An 18,032-nucleotide genomic window follows, 5' to 3' on the forward strand; every position below is an offset into this window, starting at 1 on the left:
TCCTCATAAAAAGAGTTTGGTAATGTTCCTTCTGTTTCTATTGTGTGGAACAATTTGAAGAGTGTTGGAATTAGTTCTTTTGAAAATCTGGTAGAATTCTGCACTGAAACCATCTGGTCCTGGGATTTTTTTGGTTGGGAGATTTTGATGACTGTTTCTATTTCTTTAGGGGTTATTGGTCTATTTAAGTAGTTTATCTGTCTTGATTTAACTTTGGTATGTGGTATCTATCCAGAAAATTGTCCGTTTCTTCCAGATATAATAAGTTTTGGTTTTACTCAATTACTGGGCAAGCCTCAATCAAACATTTCACTATTAGGATAAGAATTTATACTATATCAAGCTGATAATAGAAAAATTAATTAATTAATTAAAAAATAAAAACACACCTACTACCCAATCTCTGCCCATAATCATTTCCTCTGGAACACGGCCCTTAGGCCATTTTGATGCAACTCTTAACTCTGAGATTCCTACTACTTCCACCCAGTACTACTTGACTGAGTTGGCCACACATCACACCAGGCCAGTCAGAGCCAGCCATGGGTTGGTTTTTTTTTTTTCTTCCTGACACATTCTATATTTATTCTAGAGTCGTCAGCTAAGATGTCGTTAGCCCTCCTTGCCACTTGATACGTAGACTGTGACTAGGAGTGAGGCTCGAACAGTGAAAAATGAAGAGGGGTAAAGAGTGCTGAGGGCAGTGCAGGAACTCCTGGATTCAGACACAACCGAAGCCACTTGTACGTGCGTGAGATAACTAAATCCTCCTCTGTAAAAAGTTTGGTGATAAATACTTGACAGGTTAACAAGGAAGGGTTTATTTTGGCTCATGGGTCCGTTGACTATTGGCTAGCTCCGTGGCCTCTGTGCTGTAACAAGATAGACACATCATTGACCAAGGGTATGATACCGGCAAGACACATACAGCAGTCAGGAAGCAAAGGCCAGGAAGGAGCCTGGGCCAAGACACCCTTCAAAGGAACATCCCAACCGACCCACTTCCCCTAACTGGTCTCCACTTCCCACAGTTCCATCTTCTCTCAACAGTCTATTCAAATTCTGATCCATAATCAACAGATTAAACCACTGAACAAGCCAGAGCCATCACGGTCTAATCATCCCTAGACAAGCCGTCTCAGACTAGATGTGCACCTGCCTGGCTGCCTAGGCATCTATCAGCCTAATCAGGTTGACAAAAGAAGACCATAACTTCCAGTGCCTTTGGTTAGTGGCCTTTATTTGTCCAATGCTGGAGACTGAACCGAGGGGCTTATGCATGTTAGAAAAGTCTTGCCGGGCAGTGGTGGCACATGCCTTTAATCCCAGCACTCGGGAGGCAGAGCCAGGTGGATCTCTGTGAGTTTGAGGCCAGCCTGGGCTACAGAGTGAGATCCAGGAAAGGCACCAAAGCTACACAGAGAAACCCTGTCTCGAAAAAAAAAAAAAAGAAAAGAAAAGAAAAAAGAAAAGAAAAGAAAAGTCTCTACTGAAAAACTTCATCCCAAGGCCCAGGGACTTCTTTAAAGCAATTGGCTATGTCATAGAATTATGCAGTTGGCTTCAGTGTCCATTAGGAGATCTTCTTAGGTTCCTGGCCTGTAACATTATCATAGGTCATATTTGGCCCCAGTCAACTTAGATGTGGGAACCACAGCTTGCTGATGGTCATGCCTTTTCATATGATGTCATTTACTGCATTCAGCACTGCTAGACTTTGCCTTACTTCCTCCTGCCACGGGAAGTGAGCACTGCTAGACTTTGCCTTACTTCCTCCTGCCACGGGAAGTGATCATATAACTCATGTTGGTCATGGTGACTGGTTCTGAATTGAACACGTGATTCAAATAGGACCAAACAGAATTGCTTGTGACACTCATATATGAACTTTGATAGGAAAGGTCTTTTGTCTTTGAGTCAGGATCCATAAGTCTGTAAACTGGAAGCTGTGCACAGACACCCTCCCACTACACCAAGAGCACAGGGAGGACCAGCGGTAGTGAAATGATAGTCAGTGGTTACAGAAAGGAAAAAAAAAACGTTAGACCCGCCATGTCTGAAATCCGCAAGATACTCCCTCAAAGACCTCATTTATAAGTTAGCCAATTATCTGTATTTCTCAGCACAGATTAAGATGAGTTTTGTTACTTATAATAGAAAGAATCCTAATATATATTTATCAGTTTGGGGACTATAATTCTAATATATACATATATATGTATATACTATATGAAATATATGTATCAATCTGTGTTCTGTTTTCATTACTATGATACCAAAGGCAGGCTACTTTATAAAGCTAAAGAAGTTTATTTGGTTCATGGTTCTAAAAGGGGGGAGGTCTAGGCCCATGTCTGGGAAAGCCTTCTTGCTGGCTGACTCCTGAAACGTTGCAAGAGTCACGAAGCAAGAGACAGAGGGAGTGTGTCTCTTGCTCTCATTATAAAGCCATCAGGTTTCAATCACAGAGTTTCCACGCTGGTGATCTCATCTAATCTTGATCCTTTCCCAGAGGCCCCACCTCCTGACACCAGAGTTGGCTTAGTGTCATTAACATATGACTCTGGGGATTAAACCCCTTGTATGAGTTTGAAGCAGCTAATCACCTGTAAACCAGAGCTAGGACAAACATTTCTTATTTCTCTAGAAGGATTAGAGGTCTGTTCAATTTTAAAATAGGCTGTCTTTCCCCGCCCCACCCCCCACCCCCGAGGATTGCTGCAAAGCTTTACATTTTTGTATAGCTACACAAAAGTGAGGATCCACACCCACAGAAAGCTTAAGAAAGATTGAGTTATCCCAGACAAAGCATCTTGCTTTCCAACAGAAGAGCTAAGTCTTCGAACTTTGGATGCCCTTTATAGATGTTACCAAGAAGAAAAAAATGTAAAGGCCAAGTTACACAGAACAGGAGTTTAATATGTTGTTTTAAATACTTCAAAAGTACCTTAAAGAAAGATGAAGCGATAATAAGATGTAAATAATAAGATATAAATCTTTTTTCTTGTCTAGGATATGTATGATTGGGCAAAAATACCAATAGAAATTTCAAAGCCATATGCGTTTTTGAAAATAAAGTTTCTTATCGTTTCTATTCTTTTTTTTTTTTTTTTTTTTTTAGAAACAACATAACCCATCTGAATTATGTTCTAGTGGGCTTCTATCCAGTGCAGTCTCAAGGAATTCCCTATATTTGGAAGGCAGGAAAACTTCCCAGCCAAGTCCAAGAAGAGTGTCTGAGCCTCAGGCTTCATGTCTGGAGCAGATCACCATGCCTCCTGGCCAAGGATCCTGTGCTTTTCTTTAACTAGAATAAACTGTGTCCAGGGTTCTTGTCTCTTTTTGGTTTTCCTTTGTTAGTTCATATTTTTATGCATCTAGTTCTAATTTGATGCATTTAAATTTTTTGCTTGTAAACAAGTCTAAGGAGTTGAAATGATCGATTATAAATTATTTTACATTTCAAGTTTAGTAAGTCACCAAATGCAACAAAAAAGGTTAAGACCAGCCATTTAACATTAAATCCAAAGTCCCATCTGATCCATTCTTCATCATAGGGATCTTTGGGATACAGCTCCAGGGTCTTTTTGTGTACCTCCACACCTCACAGCATTTCCCCTTATGGGAAACAGAACCCAGCAAAAGGAGAAAACCAAGAGTAACTAAAGCAGGACAGGAAGGCAAACTGGAAGGTTGTGAGTGTTCAGAGCTGGAGATGGGGCCCAGAGGCAGGGAGGTGGGGCACAGATATGGGAGAGTTCTCCTTCCACAGTGCAGTTGATAGCTCTGGCTAAATGCCACCTCAGAGACATTTGGCCCATGCATCCATGGGTGAATAGAACTACTCAAAATCCAAAATATTCAGGGGGGGAAACCCTGCATCTACTGAACATGTAGACATTTTCTTTGTCATTTACCCCACCACATGCTTTAATAAACTACACAGCATTATCGCTGAAGCAGATATTAACAGCAATCCAGGGATGTTTCAGAAAGCTCAGAGGGCTGTGTGTGTAGGTTATATAAAGCATGACACCATTTTACATAAGGACTTGAATTTCTGCCTGTTTTAGCATCCAAGAGAAGTCCTGGAACCAGTCAATCCCCTATGGATACTGAGGGATGCCTGAATGAGAAAACAGATGTCTTCTCAATTCCCCTTACACTCTTTACTCCTCCCCCTCCCTCAAAGAAGCTGCATTTGACTTACAAGGACTTCCAGCTCAGATTCTGTTAGACCAGTAGATGTTCCCAACACACACAGCCAGCAGAGGCATAACCAACCACATGTACATTTTCGACCAATATCCGAAAGGCTTTTGCAGCTTCTTTTCTACTGAGCCCTCTCCCAACATTGTTGTTTCTTTAGTTGTGATCACGGATGGAGGCTGGCATACAGATTCCAAACATTCAGACTACTTAGCCTCAAACTCCCGGCTGTAATGTCTCTCCTCTGGCAACATCACGGGGATATGTAGGGCTGTGCATCTAGGAGACTTCCCGGATTTCCCAGGGTCCGACATGTTCTGAGCTCCGTCCAAGTTCTCATAGGCCTAGTTAAATTCATGTTGTCTTAAAGGTCCCTTCCTAGTAAAGCTTCTCTTGCCAGCGTCTAGAATTCCCTTCAAGCCACAGAAAAGGATTTTACTAACCCTGGTAGATGAACAGCTCTTTCTGATGAGAAGGGTCTGGGCAAGAGGGTAAACCCAGAGTAATCCTTCTTGCACAATGTGAAATCCACAATACCTTTATACATAGGTTTCTTTTCCACTTTTTAAAAATCATGGTGAAATAGTCATAAAATTTACCCCCTAATCATTATTACATGCATAGTTCAGTGGCATTAGGTTTGATTGTTCATTATTTTGTGTGTGGGAATATGCATGCCGTGGAGTGTGACTTGTCAGTCAGGGGAGCTGGTCCTCTATTTCCATCATGAGGCTTCCAAGGATCAAATTCAAGCTATCAGACTTGGTGGCAAGTGCTTCTTTGCAGCATCCCTCCAGCTCTGGACTAGATAAATCATATCGTGTAAGCAACACCACCATGCATCTCCATAGCCCTTTCATCTTTCAAAATTGAAATTCTTTATCCAGTGAACAACAACTACCTGTCCCATCCCACCCCCACCCCAGCCCTTAGTAAGTTCTATTTCTACTGGATTTCTAAGACATTTCTTTTGAATATCTTAGAAAAACAGTATGTTTTATTTGTCTGGTCCATTAATCCAGGTTTATTGTAGAAATAAAAATCAGCTTTGAGAGGCTTCCCCTACACACCCCAGTGAATGCCCTGGCTCACTCTCTAGTAGTCCCTGAACCTGCATTAACCTAAGGTCTCTCGGTGGATGTGTTCCTCTACACACCACTGTCTCCACAAAATGAGTCAAGAGTCCACTGTGGTGAGTATGTTCTAGGTCCTAAGCCTGTCCCTAGAAGAATGCACATAAGTTGCCTTCCTCTGTGCCTAGCATGTTAAGACACAGTCATGAGGTAAAACTGGTCTTAATCAATCTCTTAGGAAAGAGTAAAAAAGGCAGATACAGTAAGGGCATTATATTGGGTCAAATACACTCTAAAAAGGCCAGGCACCATAGAATAAAGCTTGAGCACACATTGTGAATACTAATGGAGGTGGATAGTGTCTGAACCAGGCCAGGATGAGGGGAAGCAAAGGGAAGGTGGAGCCTGGCTTTCTCTATGCTTCCTGCTCTCCCCACATGCAGAAGCCTGGGCCACTGCCACCAGCAGCACTTCCCTCCTGCTCTGCGGTCCACCAGAGAGGCATGGAGCTGGCTACAGGGCCAAGCCTCCTTGTGCTTGCTGTTCTAACAGCCCCGCCCAAGCAGGAAGAAGCAGAACTAAGAGAGAATGTGCGGGCACACCTCGTTGGGCTGGTTCAGATCCTGCAGGTGAAAAATCTTGAATGAGGAAATCCACAATGTGCAGGTTATTGTTCTGAGCTGCGAAGTGGAGAGCATTCATTCCTTCCTGAAAAGAGGCGAAGTCAGGATGAAGGCATAAAAGTGTTTACCTCAAAACTCCGGAATTCCCATCCCAGCACCAGTGACTTGAGCACTCATGCCCACTGGGACCCCAGAATTCCCATCCCGGCACTAGTGAGGTGAGAGCTCATGTCTCCATGGGACCTGCATACCTACCTGGCTCTTGGCTCTCTGGTCTGCTCCAGCTTTAACTAGCATGAGCATGATCTCGAAGTTTCCAGACCAGGCTGAAAAGTGAATTACTGTCAGACCCGTGCTTCCCCAAAAAAGAGAGAAGAGAAGAACTCATTACACAATGAACTGCCTCGGCCAACAAAAGCCTAGATAATACTACATTATTGGAAAAATGAGAAATAAGTAATTTAATACATACCAAAAGTGATATTGTAATTCTATAGAGGATATATAAGTAATACAGGTACAAGTGGGTCTCCATCTGAAGGAAATACAATGAAATGCACTACAGTATACTAAAAAATTATAAATTCACACAACAGCACAAGCACACGAACAATAACTATTTTTTAGACTAGACTACAATGTGCACTTTCTTGATTTAGAGTTGTAAAAGGAAAAATAGAACATAAACCTTAAAAATGACACTCTCAAAACTCTATCATTAGTAAAGATAGATGATGTCTAATATATGGAATGTTTTTACAAAGCATCGCCAGCAACAAACCATAGAGAAGCATGCAGATGAGCGCCGTCTCCTAGGATACTAGAAAAAAAGCAAAATGTTACTGTCTAACTGGCTGTTTTATTTAAAATCAACCATGCATACACCTTTAACCCCAGCACTCGGGAGGCAGAGGCAGGCAGATCTCTGTGAGTTCGAGGCCAGCCTGGGCTACAGGGTGGTTACACTGAGAAACGCTGTCTCCAACAAACAAACAAGCAATCAAACCACAAGGAATGGGGCTCAGGACAGGTGAAAAGACGGTAGAGTTGTGCCTATCTGTGCGAAAAGTAGTCCGATTGAGAGATTCATTTCGGAAGTTCCTGACCTGTAGGAAGCTGTATGCTGAACTGTTAAATCGTACACTGAATTAGCCAAGATGTGGAAGGAAACAAAGAGCCAAGAGTAACACTGGCTGTGTCAAGAAGGTGGCGTCAGGAGGAGGGGGACAGACCTAGGCACGCAGCCCGTGCTGTAGAAGCAGGGGAGAGCCGGTGCTCTGGGTGTGGACTTCAGGGGCAGTCCGACTCAGACTCTGCTCACCCCACCGCTGCCAGGTCCTGTCACGCTGCTCAGCTTATTATGCTCAGCTGCAGCTTCACATTCCAGACCGTTTTGGTTTTGTTTTCTTTTGTTTCCGAGGTAGAGTCTCACTATGAAGAGCAGGCTGGATTCAAAGTTCGCCACACTCCTGCCTCGACCTCCCAAATCCTGGGATTACAGATATCCTCCAACCATGCCCAGCTGTCTGTTTCCTTATTGTTAAGGTCACATGTATGTATTCTTTTCTATTTCCTTTACCCTTGTCAAAAAGCAGCCCATGTCTTCTGTGCATCATCTATGCCTCAAATAACGAAGGTTTTGATCCAGTAAACAGGCTTGTTATATGTGCATATCTGAGAAAATAACCAAGAAATATGGGTATGTAGACTTCTGTTTGTGACATGGATAAGCCCCTTGGTATTTCTTTGGCTGCTCCAGACACTGTATATAGGTGTTCTCTTATTCTGAAGAAAGTTCGGTTTGGGAGTGAACTCTCAAGTCCCAGTTTATTACTATGTAATTCTTAACCAGTGACTCCTGACTAGGGGCAATTCATTTCCAGGGGACACCTTGAAACATCTTGGGATATTTCTGACAGTCATGACTGTGGGAGGCCAGCTCCCACCTTTTACAGGGTTCCTATGAAGAGGAGAGAGGGATAAGAAACTTTTAGATAGAAAGATAGCGGAGAGGAGAAAGACAGAAACACAGGATAGCTTCGGGAGGACCTGGATCAAAATCCACCGGCCCCTTCTGTCTCTTCAAAAGGGCTTTTTATAATAATGCCAAGGAGTGGGGCAAAAGACCTCCCCCTTGCTGGATCAAAACATATCATACAGCCAAGTGTAGACCCTTCCAAACACTTGGTGACTATGCAGTGGCCAAATCATCCCCTTATGCAGTGCTGCTGGGTAAAGCAAGCCCAGATTCTCAGACGCTGAGTAAGCTCTCACTAGGAAACCTCTGTGGGTCTCTACACATGACTCAGGGTGACATTGGTACTTAAGGGGCCGAGGCCAGGCATGTTGTTGAACGCACCACAACACACAAGGGTGCCCCACAACACGGAACTGCACGGCCCTAAGTGCCATTGTGTCAACAAACACTTCCTTCTGCTGAGAACCCTGCTGTAAACGTCCATGCTCCATCAGACTTGCAGCTCAGCTCTCACTCTGCATAGAGACTTGGTGCACTTTATACTTACAACCCCAGTATACAGACAGCTTAGCGGTTTCTGCACCCTCCCTTTTACAGGGAACACTGACCTATCATGTTAGTTAAGTTTCTCTTAGGTGCATTAACCATGATTCTCCCTTGTCCTTTAGGCTCTCTCTCATCTATCCATGCTCCATAGTCCGTGGTCTTCTAAATCTGGCTTCACATATGGTCCTGTTTGGGACAGGTGATAAATCGCATAGTGATATGCCCTCTCTTTCCCCTAAGAGATCATTCCTAATTTTGAAGTGAACAGGCTTTAAAAACTCCTAGCACTGGTTGTAAAATCTAAACTCAGGGAATCCAAGCAACCAACAACTTGAGTTTCTGAAACCACAAATTCCTACTGGAGGCAATGAATCACCATGTACAGTGTACAGACATACATCTCCCCAGAGCACCCTCCAGGCCACAAAGTCTTGTCCTGGAGTGTAGGCAAGCTTGAGCCCATGACATGGTGACACTCAGCTCACATGCTCTTCAAAGTATAAAATGCTGGAAAGTCACTGATGAGTTCTCCCCATAACCAGCCTAGTCCTAGGCGAGGAGCAGTGCACCCAAGGACTTTCAGAAAAGCAGACGTTCACCCTGGATTAAGAACCTCCTTTTATTTAGCTTATCTCAAAGCTCATGGATGCCACCACTTTAGTCCTTAGTGGCTGAGCCATGCATCTGACCCTGAGCCTCAGTGCCTTGAATGGTACTAGTGTGTTACAGTATTTATATTACTCCTCAGTTTGACAGTGGGGTCCTTAAGACTAGAACTGTCTCATGTCATTATACCCATATCAAATATAATCATCTGGGATGTTTTTACATCATGGATTTTGTTTGTTTGGGGTGAGTGTGTGTGTGTGTGTGTGTGTGTGTGTGTGTGTGTGTGTGTGTGTGTGTGTCTTACATGTAGAGACCAGAAGTCAATGCCAGGTATCTTCCTTGGTTGCTCTTCACCTTGGTCTTGCTATTTATTTATTTATAGACAGAGTCTCACCATGTAGTCCTGTTACGTAGGGCATGGCTCCAGCTAAGGTGGAGTAAGTGTCCTTCCTCTGTTCCCCCACCAAAAGCAGCTAAACTCTCTGGATAAAACCCAGCTATCGGAGGACTCTGGAAAACGAGTGGAAATAGGCAGATGGGGAAGGTAATTCAAACTCAAGAATACTGACGATGCTGAGGAAGCTTCCTGTTGTTTCCATTGTTTTCCTAGAGACTCAAGGTGGGTCTGATTCTGGAACTGGACATGGACAAAAGGGGACAGAAGGAAGACCCTGAGGAACAGAAGGTGACAGAAGTCATGTCTCATTGCTCTCTTCTGTCCCTGACAGCTTAGGGGACCTGGGACATGGTGTGTGTGCAGGAGGGGTTAATTGTGGACAAATAAGGAGCTTGTGTGTACACTCCTGGACTGTGCCCTGAGCTGCACCTGGACAGACTCTTAACCCTGTGATCAACGGTTTGGAGAACTGAACTCTGGTGAAGACTATTGTCCAGGATCAGCCAGGCTCCGGGGACAGATCTTAACTGCATTACAAAACTTTCGGAAACTGGAGTGACATTATAAAAAACTTGGTCACCACAACCTGTTTCTGCTCTGAACTAAAATCAACTCAATGGGCCGCTGCACTAATCTGTTTTAAGCTGCTGTAATGAGCTGTGATAGCAGCCTGGTAATTAACAAGGAGAGGAAATAGGTTTGGCTCATGGCTCTGGAGGATTAGCAGTTCAAGCTCAAGAGGCTTCCTTGGTGAGCTACGTCTCACCATGCGGTGGTGGCTCACCCTACCAGGAACCCTCCCCTGAGAAAACAGCATTGATCTGTTCATGAGAGTATAGTGCTATGAGCTAGTCATCTCTTAAAGGTCACTATTTCTGCCACATGAATTACGGGGGACATGCTGAAACCATAGAAACACCAGAACTAAATGGAAACATACGACCATAAAATGTTTAGAAGAAAAATATGAGAAATTTGCCATGGTTAGGAAAATTGTTCCTACATATATGCATATCAGTCTCAGGACTCATTTATAAAAAGAGGAACATTAAACCAGGCATGATGGCACATGCCTTTAATACCAGCACTCAAGAAGCAGAGATAGGAGGATCTCTGGGTTAAGGCTAGCCTGGTCTACATAGTGAGTTCTAGCTCAGCGAGTGTCATACGATGAGACCGAGACCCTGTCTCAAAACAAAACAAACACCAAATTTTTATTTCATCAAAATTAAAAACCTCTGCTCTGTGGAAACTATGAAGACAGTCTGCAGATATGAGAAAATAATACAGAATACACACCTAATGTTGGATCTGTTCTCAGGGCATGTAATGAACTCCCAAAACTTTACAATTAAAGGCCAATTTAAAAGAAAATAAAAGAACAATCAAAGCCAGTTTTTAGAAATATTCAAAAGATCTGTCTGGGAATGCAGCTTGTGGTAGAAGGCTCAGTTGATAACTGGAAAGCCCGCGTTCCCACCCCTAGTACACACAAAAAATCTGAGCAGATGTCACTAAGGATGGCATACATGGCAACTAAGAGGTAAAAAGATACTTAACGTCATCCCCTAGTGGAGAAGCACAAATCAAACCACAGTGAGATGCCTTCCTTCTGAACAGAATGGCTAGAATGAATGAGTTAACACCTGTCAACAGCAGGCGGCCATGTGGGTGCAAAGCAAAATTGGCTTCTTGCATTGCTGGTGAGGATGAGAACAGCCCAGTCTCCTGGCAGGTCTGCAACTCATGTCCAATTATACACACACACACACACACACACACACACACACACACACACACACACACGCCCTATGGGCCCAGCAGTCTCATATACCAAAGAGAGGAAAAGTTGTGCCTGAAAAAACATACAAGAATGTCTACAGTGCCTTTACTTTGTGTGTGTGCATAAACACATATATGTGGAGGTCCAGGGGGATTGCTGATATTTTCCTTTATTGATCTCTACATTATTTTTTTAAACAAGGTCTCTTGGACACCTGGAGCTGACCATTTTGACTATGTTGGAGGAGAGGGAGGCACCAGGATCCACCCATCTTTGTGACTCCTGCGCTTGGCACTGCTGTTATAGGTGTGTGCAGCCATGCCTGGCTTCTTGTGTGGGTGCTAGGCATTAAAATTCAGGTTCCCATGATTGTGCAGCAGATATCTTAGCCACTGGGCCATCTCCCCAGCATCAGTAACTCTACTTACAATAATAAACTAGAAGCCATCCTCATGTCCTTCAAGTGGTAAACTTGAAGATATACTAGGCTACATCCATAAACAAAAATACTGTTCAGTTAAAAGGGGAAGGGAGACATTTAGAAAAGATGCGGGTGAACATCAGCAGTGTTCTGCTGAGTGAAAGAAATCAGCCTCAAAGGTCATAGGACAGTGTTATCACATAGATGACAGTCTCAAGAAGGTAAAACCACAGAGACCCGTGGCTGCTGTGGGGAGACAGCTTAGAATGCACAGACTACATGACAGAAATTTTGGGGTGATACATGTTCTTGTTAACTTTTGTTAGTTTTGTGTTTGTTGGTTGGCTGGTCTGGTTGGTTTTTCTCTATTTTTGATGCTGGATTGAACACAGAGCCTTATGCATCCTAAACACACTACCACTAAGCTACACCCCAAGGCCCTGCTCTACATTTTTAAAGTAGTGGTGGTTATATAAACCTGTATACCTGTCAAAAATCAGTACTATACTTTAAAAAGAAAGTTAATTGGGCCATATGCTGGGATTAAAGTAAAACACAAAGATATTCTAAGAAGTTTTCAATGACAAAATATAAATATGTATGGGTAATTGTGTCTCTGGCCAATGTATCTTTTATGGGCTAACTAATAGTCAAAATAACCAAGCCAGAGTTTGCATACCTAAAGAACATGCCCCTTAATTACCACAGCCATGATAAGGATGTAGCAGACTAGTAAAACCATCTATTTGGATGTCTAAGTTCGTAAATGTAAGGCCTGCCTGGATTACATAGTGAGTTTGAGGCCAGTCTGAGCCACTTAATGAGACCTTGTCTCAAAATAAAGTTTTGTTTGTTTGTTTGTTTTGTTATTTAGGTTGGGATAGGTCAGTGATGACATGCTTACCTAACATATGCAGAGTCCTGGGTTCAGCCAGCAACCACGCCCCTCCCCCCAAACCATGGCTGTTATACAATTAATTATACTCAGAGAATGAGTGGGCAGTCGGTGGTAATTTTTATTTCTGGATTACTATATAACAATCTACATGCTTACCAGTGCCATGGCAATAATCAAGAGAGATCTGTGCCTTCCTGGTGACACAAAGAAAAATCCCAGCACTATCAAATCTACACTTTTTCTCTGTGACTGCCCACGCAGCCAGTATGATGACTAATAGAGGTGAACAGAAGCCTCTTACCATCCAAATATTTACTCCCAGGCCCTGGGCGAGGCGAAGAGAAAAGTGTTGAACCTTCCCTCCCAGGGTGTCCAGACCAAAGAGAACACAACGGCTCTATGAGCGTCTCTAAACGGTGTAAAGTTGAGAACCGTGGACTAGGTGGGGTCCCATGGCAGAAGATGTGACTAGTTCCTCTGACTTCCACACATCTGCTGTGGCACACACATGCCTGCACTCACACACCTCACTTGCACACTGATTATAGATTAAAGTAATAAAAAAAGAGCTATGATCTTTATAACTAATTAAGAGCTCAGAGTTTTATGAGTACAACTATCACTGTCTTGTATGACAAGAGATGATAAGCACGATTTGGGGTCTTTTCAGCTAGCTTCCTTGTGCCATGAAGTACTAAATGGAGGTGGGCAAGTAGGTGGAAAGCCCTCAGGATGGGTTTTGCTATCTTGGCAGACAGACAGAAGCTGGTTTGCAGCTCACAGCACAGTCTCTGGAACCAGAAATGTTCAGTTCAAAGCTGCCTCCACTCCTTCCTAAATGTAACTTTGAGGGACAGGATCTTTAATCTCTGTATCTGAGTCTCCTTATCTATAAATTGGGCATTCTACTAATACTTTTCCCCCATAGGATTAGATGGGAGATGGCATTAAATGCCCACCCTGATACCTGTGCCTGGCACAGAACATGTATCTGGTAAGTTTTATTTAGAATCAGAGTCCACGGGACAAAGTCACAACATAAAGTCCCTGGAGCTGATTAGTGTTTGTCTTTCATGAATCCAACCACAATGTGGACAATCACACTGCTTTTGTAAATGAGGCTAGGGCCATAAGGTCAATATGGGAAAATAAGTAAAAATCCAAGTCTTAATGAGTGAACAATTTAGTTACCAAGTACAAAGAGCACACAACGTTGTCTTCTCTCAAGAAATCTGTCCAGCCGGGCGGTGGAGGCCCACGCCTTTAATCCCAGCACTTGGGAGGCAGAGGCAGGCAGATCTCTGTGAGTTTGAGGCCAGCCTGGTCTCCAAAGCGAGTTCCAGGAAAGGCATAAAGCTACGCAGGGAAACCCTGTCTCAAAAAGAAAAAAAAAAAAGAAAGAAAGAAAGAAACCTGTCCAGTGATGCACACTGCTGACGGAAGTGTGCCCACGAGAGGAAGACATCTGTAGAGATAAATTCTCCTGTGTGCAGGTTATACACCAATTCGGTCTACCCACCCAAGGTGAGCTTACCTTGTCGGCAACATCCACCCTGGCTTTGTGACTCAGTAAGAAACCCACCGCAGATAAATGTCTCCTCACCACTGCAAAGTGCAGGGCTGTGTGGTTCATCTTAGGAAACAGGATTTGTATCTTTGGTTATCTGACCATTACTTAACCCTCTTACCACCCCTGTCTCTTTGTTTTGTTTTGTTTTTTGTTTTGTTAATGAGAGTGAATATCACAATGTAGCCCAGGCTGACCTCTAACTTGTGGTCCTCCTGTGCCCGTCTCTTGAATGATGGGATTACAGGCTTGAGCCACCATGTTCACCTGGGTCTCCTGTCTCTCACATGGTCAGTATTTTCCTATAGACTATTTCCATTCTGATTATTTGGTTGAACTTTTTGCTTTTTTCCTTTGAAAGGGGTAAGAACTAAGTGCAGCAGAATCCTACCTTTCCTGTTGTCAAAGGACCCCTGAGAATCTGGCAATCCACTGAAGGTTTGCCCAGACTGATGCCCTGTGTAACCTGCCAAACAGTGATATCATAAAAGTCATTTACACAGCAAGTTATATTTTCTCATATGCAATCATTAATAATGGCATTTTTTTCACACAATATATGTTAGTCAATGTTCTGTTTCTGGGACAAAACAATTGAGATAAGAAATTCATAAGGAGGAAAACTTATTTTGGCTCACAGTGTTAGAGTCTCAGTTATAACTGGCAGGAAGGATGTGAGACAGCAAAGCTGCCCACCTCACATTAGCCAGGAGGAAAGAGAGGAAGAGGCTGGGGTACCAGAGATCCCTCCAAGAGTAGACTTTCTGGGATCTGTCCTCATCTACTAGGCCCCATCTCTTAAACATTTTATCAGCTTTTGGAGATACTCAGGATTTAAATCGTAACAGCATATATTGATAATTCATGGCAACATTTCCTAAATGTCTTGGTTTGCTCTTTTTCTTTTTCTATATGTTTTCTGAAGAGTTTAAATTTTATGTGTGTGAGTGTTGTGCTTGTATGTGTATATAGGTGACATGTGTGCCCGAAGAGGCCGGAAGAGGAGATCAGACCCCTTGGCACTGGAGTCACAGTGATTATGACCACCATGCAGGGGGCTGGGGAAGGAACTGGGTCCTTTGGAAGGGCAGCAAGTGCTCTGCATCTTTGCGCTGCCTCTCTAGCATCCCTCTTCTACGAATTGAAAAAGAATGTAACTTACAAAGAAACAAATCAACCGGTTTGGGAGGAAGGGAAGAAGGAAGGAAGGAAAGAGGAGGAGAAGCAAGGCTGGAGGAAAAGAGAAAAGAAGAAGGGAAGCAGAGAAGGGGAGAGAGCAGGCCACTGAAATCTTCTCCTTTTGCTCCCAGGATGCCCACAGACAGTTTACCTTGTTTCCCACAATGTGTATGTTTTGTTTGTCAGAAGTATTCATACCACACTTCTCATAAGTACTGTTTCCGTTCCCCCCAAAGACACCTGGGCATGGATGGACAGACCACTCTGGTTTCAGGCAGGGAATTACAGAAAAAATAACATGGTTTAAGATGTTTTCTTTTCTTGCTTGCTAAACTGGCGTGGTGTTTACAAAACACAAGTCATCTTGACATTGTCTGAGGCATAGAGTTTATTCTATCGTGTCAGCTTGGAGCTATCCACTTCCCCACATGCTCTATTTGTATCAGAATGTAATAATACCGCTTACACTTAAAAATAGACATCATCACAGGTTTTTAAGGAACCCTGCAACTAACCATGACAACAAGTTGCTATAAACAAGATTAAATAGCAGTCATTAGAAAGAAGATTAATTTTTTTTTAAAAAAAAGGTAGCTCAGTGGTAGGCAATTTGCCTAGTCTGTGGGAGGCGCTGACCTTGGTCCCCAGACCACAATCTAGGACCAAGTCCAGGCCCACAACCATGATGGTGGGCTTTGCAGCCCACCCACAGGCTTTGAGATGTGCTAAAGACCCTGTGCACTTCCTTCTGTAGAATGAAGGAAAGAGAAAGGGAGAGGGAAGACAGAGGGGCAGTGCTGTGGATATCGCTCTGTGTAAATAAAGTTCTGATTGGCCAGTGGCCAGGCAGGAAGTATAGGCGGGACAAGAGAGAAGAGAATTCTGGGAAGTAGAAGGCTGGGGAGAGACACCGCCAGCCGCCGCCATGAGAAGCAACATGTAAAGACACTGGTAAGCCACACGCCATGTGGCAAAGTATAGACTAACAGAAATGGGTTAATTTAAGATAGAAGAAGTAGATAACAAGAAGCCTGCCACGGCCATACAGTTTGTAAACAATGTAAGTTTCTGTGTGCTTTCTTGGTTGGGTCTGAGCGACTGTGGGACTGGCGGGTAAGAGAGATTTGTCCTGACTGGGCCAGGCAGGAAAACTCTAACTACAGGGCAGGTGACACCCAAGGATGTCCTCTGGCTTTCATGCACATGCCCACCCACGTGAACACCTACTCACAAACATATGTGAATGCATCTTCATGAACACATACACAAACACACAAATGTCTGGGGAAATAGATCAGTGCTAGGTTGCCTAGCATTGCGAGGCTGTAGGTTAAAAATCAGTATCACAGCTGCTTTGTGCAGAAAATTTGAAACTGTTTTAAACATGTGTCAGAGGCTATACTTCCTGATAGTTCAGAAAATGCTGCTTTACTTACTCAAAAATAGATCTCCATACTCAGAATAATTTTAAAGACAAAATTATTTTACGTGTTTTAGCAAATAACTATTTTCAAAGGTTTGTTGTTGTTGTTGTTTGGGGTTTTTGTTTGTTTGTTTGTTTGAACCTGCCTGCTTCTTTTCTTTAGTTTTCTTCTCTTTTTTAAAGCCATCACTATATAGACCAGATTGGCCTCAAACTCACAGAGATTCCTCTGCTTCTGCCTCCATGCATGTTCACAGAAGCCAGAAGAGGGAGTTGAATCTCCTGGAACTGGAGTTAAAGATGGTCAGGAGTTGACATGTGGGTGCTGGGAATCGAACCCTCATCCTCTGCAAAAATAGCCAGTACTCTCAACAGCTGAGCCATCTCTACAGCCCCAGCCAGCTACTGTCTTTTCTTTCCTCCTCCTATCGTCTCTTATTTCCTTTCCCTTCCCCATTCTTTGTTCCAAGAATTGTTATGCTACATTTTTTTTCTGGTTTTCTATGTGTGTGTGTGTGTGTGTGTGTGTGTGTGTGTGTACATACAGATATATGTAGGACACACATATAATATATATGATATATATATATATATATATATATATATATATATATATGTACACATATCCCATAATGCATCAAAAATGCACAATGCACATATATACAAGTTGTGTGTGCAGGTGTATACATTTCCATAAGTGCATGCATGAGCTCATACCCCATCACATGCACTCGTGCACACATATGCAACTGCTAAAGATCATGCTGCTGCATGAGCTGCATAGACGGTGCGGTTTTGTTTCTATGACTTCCCTGCCTGGAATAGCTACAGATTTTGTGAAGCCCGAGTTTAGACTATTTAGGAAGCCCTTTTGCTGGCGGAGTGGGGCTATAGGGGTGAGAGCATCTGTGGAAAACGGAAGCCAACCCAGATGTTTCTCAGGAGCCCTCCACCTTGATTTCTAAGACATTCTCTCAGTGGGACCCGAGGCTTGCCAATCGGGCTACACTGGCTAGCCAGGGAGCTTCAGTTTCCACCTCCTCAGCACTGGGATACAAGCATGTGCCACCAGGCCTGCCTTTTCTCAGGGCGCTAGGGCTGTAACTCAGGCCTTCATGCTGTGTGACCAACACTTCACTGACAGAGCTATCTCCCCAGACGTAGGGACCTCTTTTGAAAGCCCAAATCAGAGGTGTATAATTTGTTGCAGCTACAGCGTCTTCCTTTTATGTCTTATGAAGATCACATAATTGTGGACAACATTGCCAGATCCCTCCCAGTGCCTTGGAAGGGATCTGAGCAAGCAGGACCCCCGAGGCTTAGGCT

The 18,032-nt window shown here is 43.4% G+C and overlaps 1 protein-coding gene across 1 annotated transcript in view; it reads right to left on the reverse strand.

Annotated features, from left to right (window-relative positions):
* Positions 1–18,032, reverse strand: part of Ankdd1b (ankyrin repeat and death domain containing 1B) — a 61,993-nt gene that overhangs the window by 37,846 nt on the left and 6,115 nt on the right. The window contains 5 exon segments of the mRNA XM_036207366.1: positions 5,885–5,917; positions 5,919–5,990; positions 6,161–6,260; positions 13,969–13,970; positions 14,072–14,170. Coding sequence (XP_036063259.1) covers positions 5,885–5,917; positions 5,919–5,990; positions 6,161–6,260; positions 13,969–13,970; positions 14,072–14,170 — 306 coding nt within the window.

The sequence above is a fragment of the Onychomys torridus genome, chromosome 15, assembly GCF_903995425.1.
Source record: "Onychomys torridus chromosome 15, mOncTor1.1, whole genome shotgun sequence".
NCBI classification, from domain to species: domain Eukaryota; kingdom Metazoa; phylum Chordata; class Mammalia; order Rodentia; family Cricetidae; genus Onychomys; species Onychomys torridus.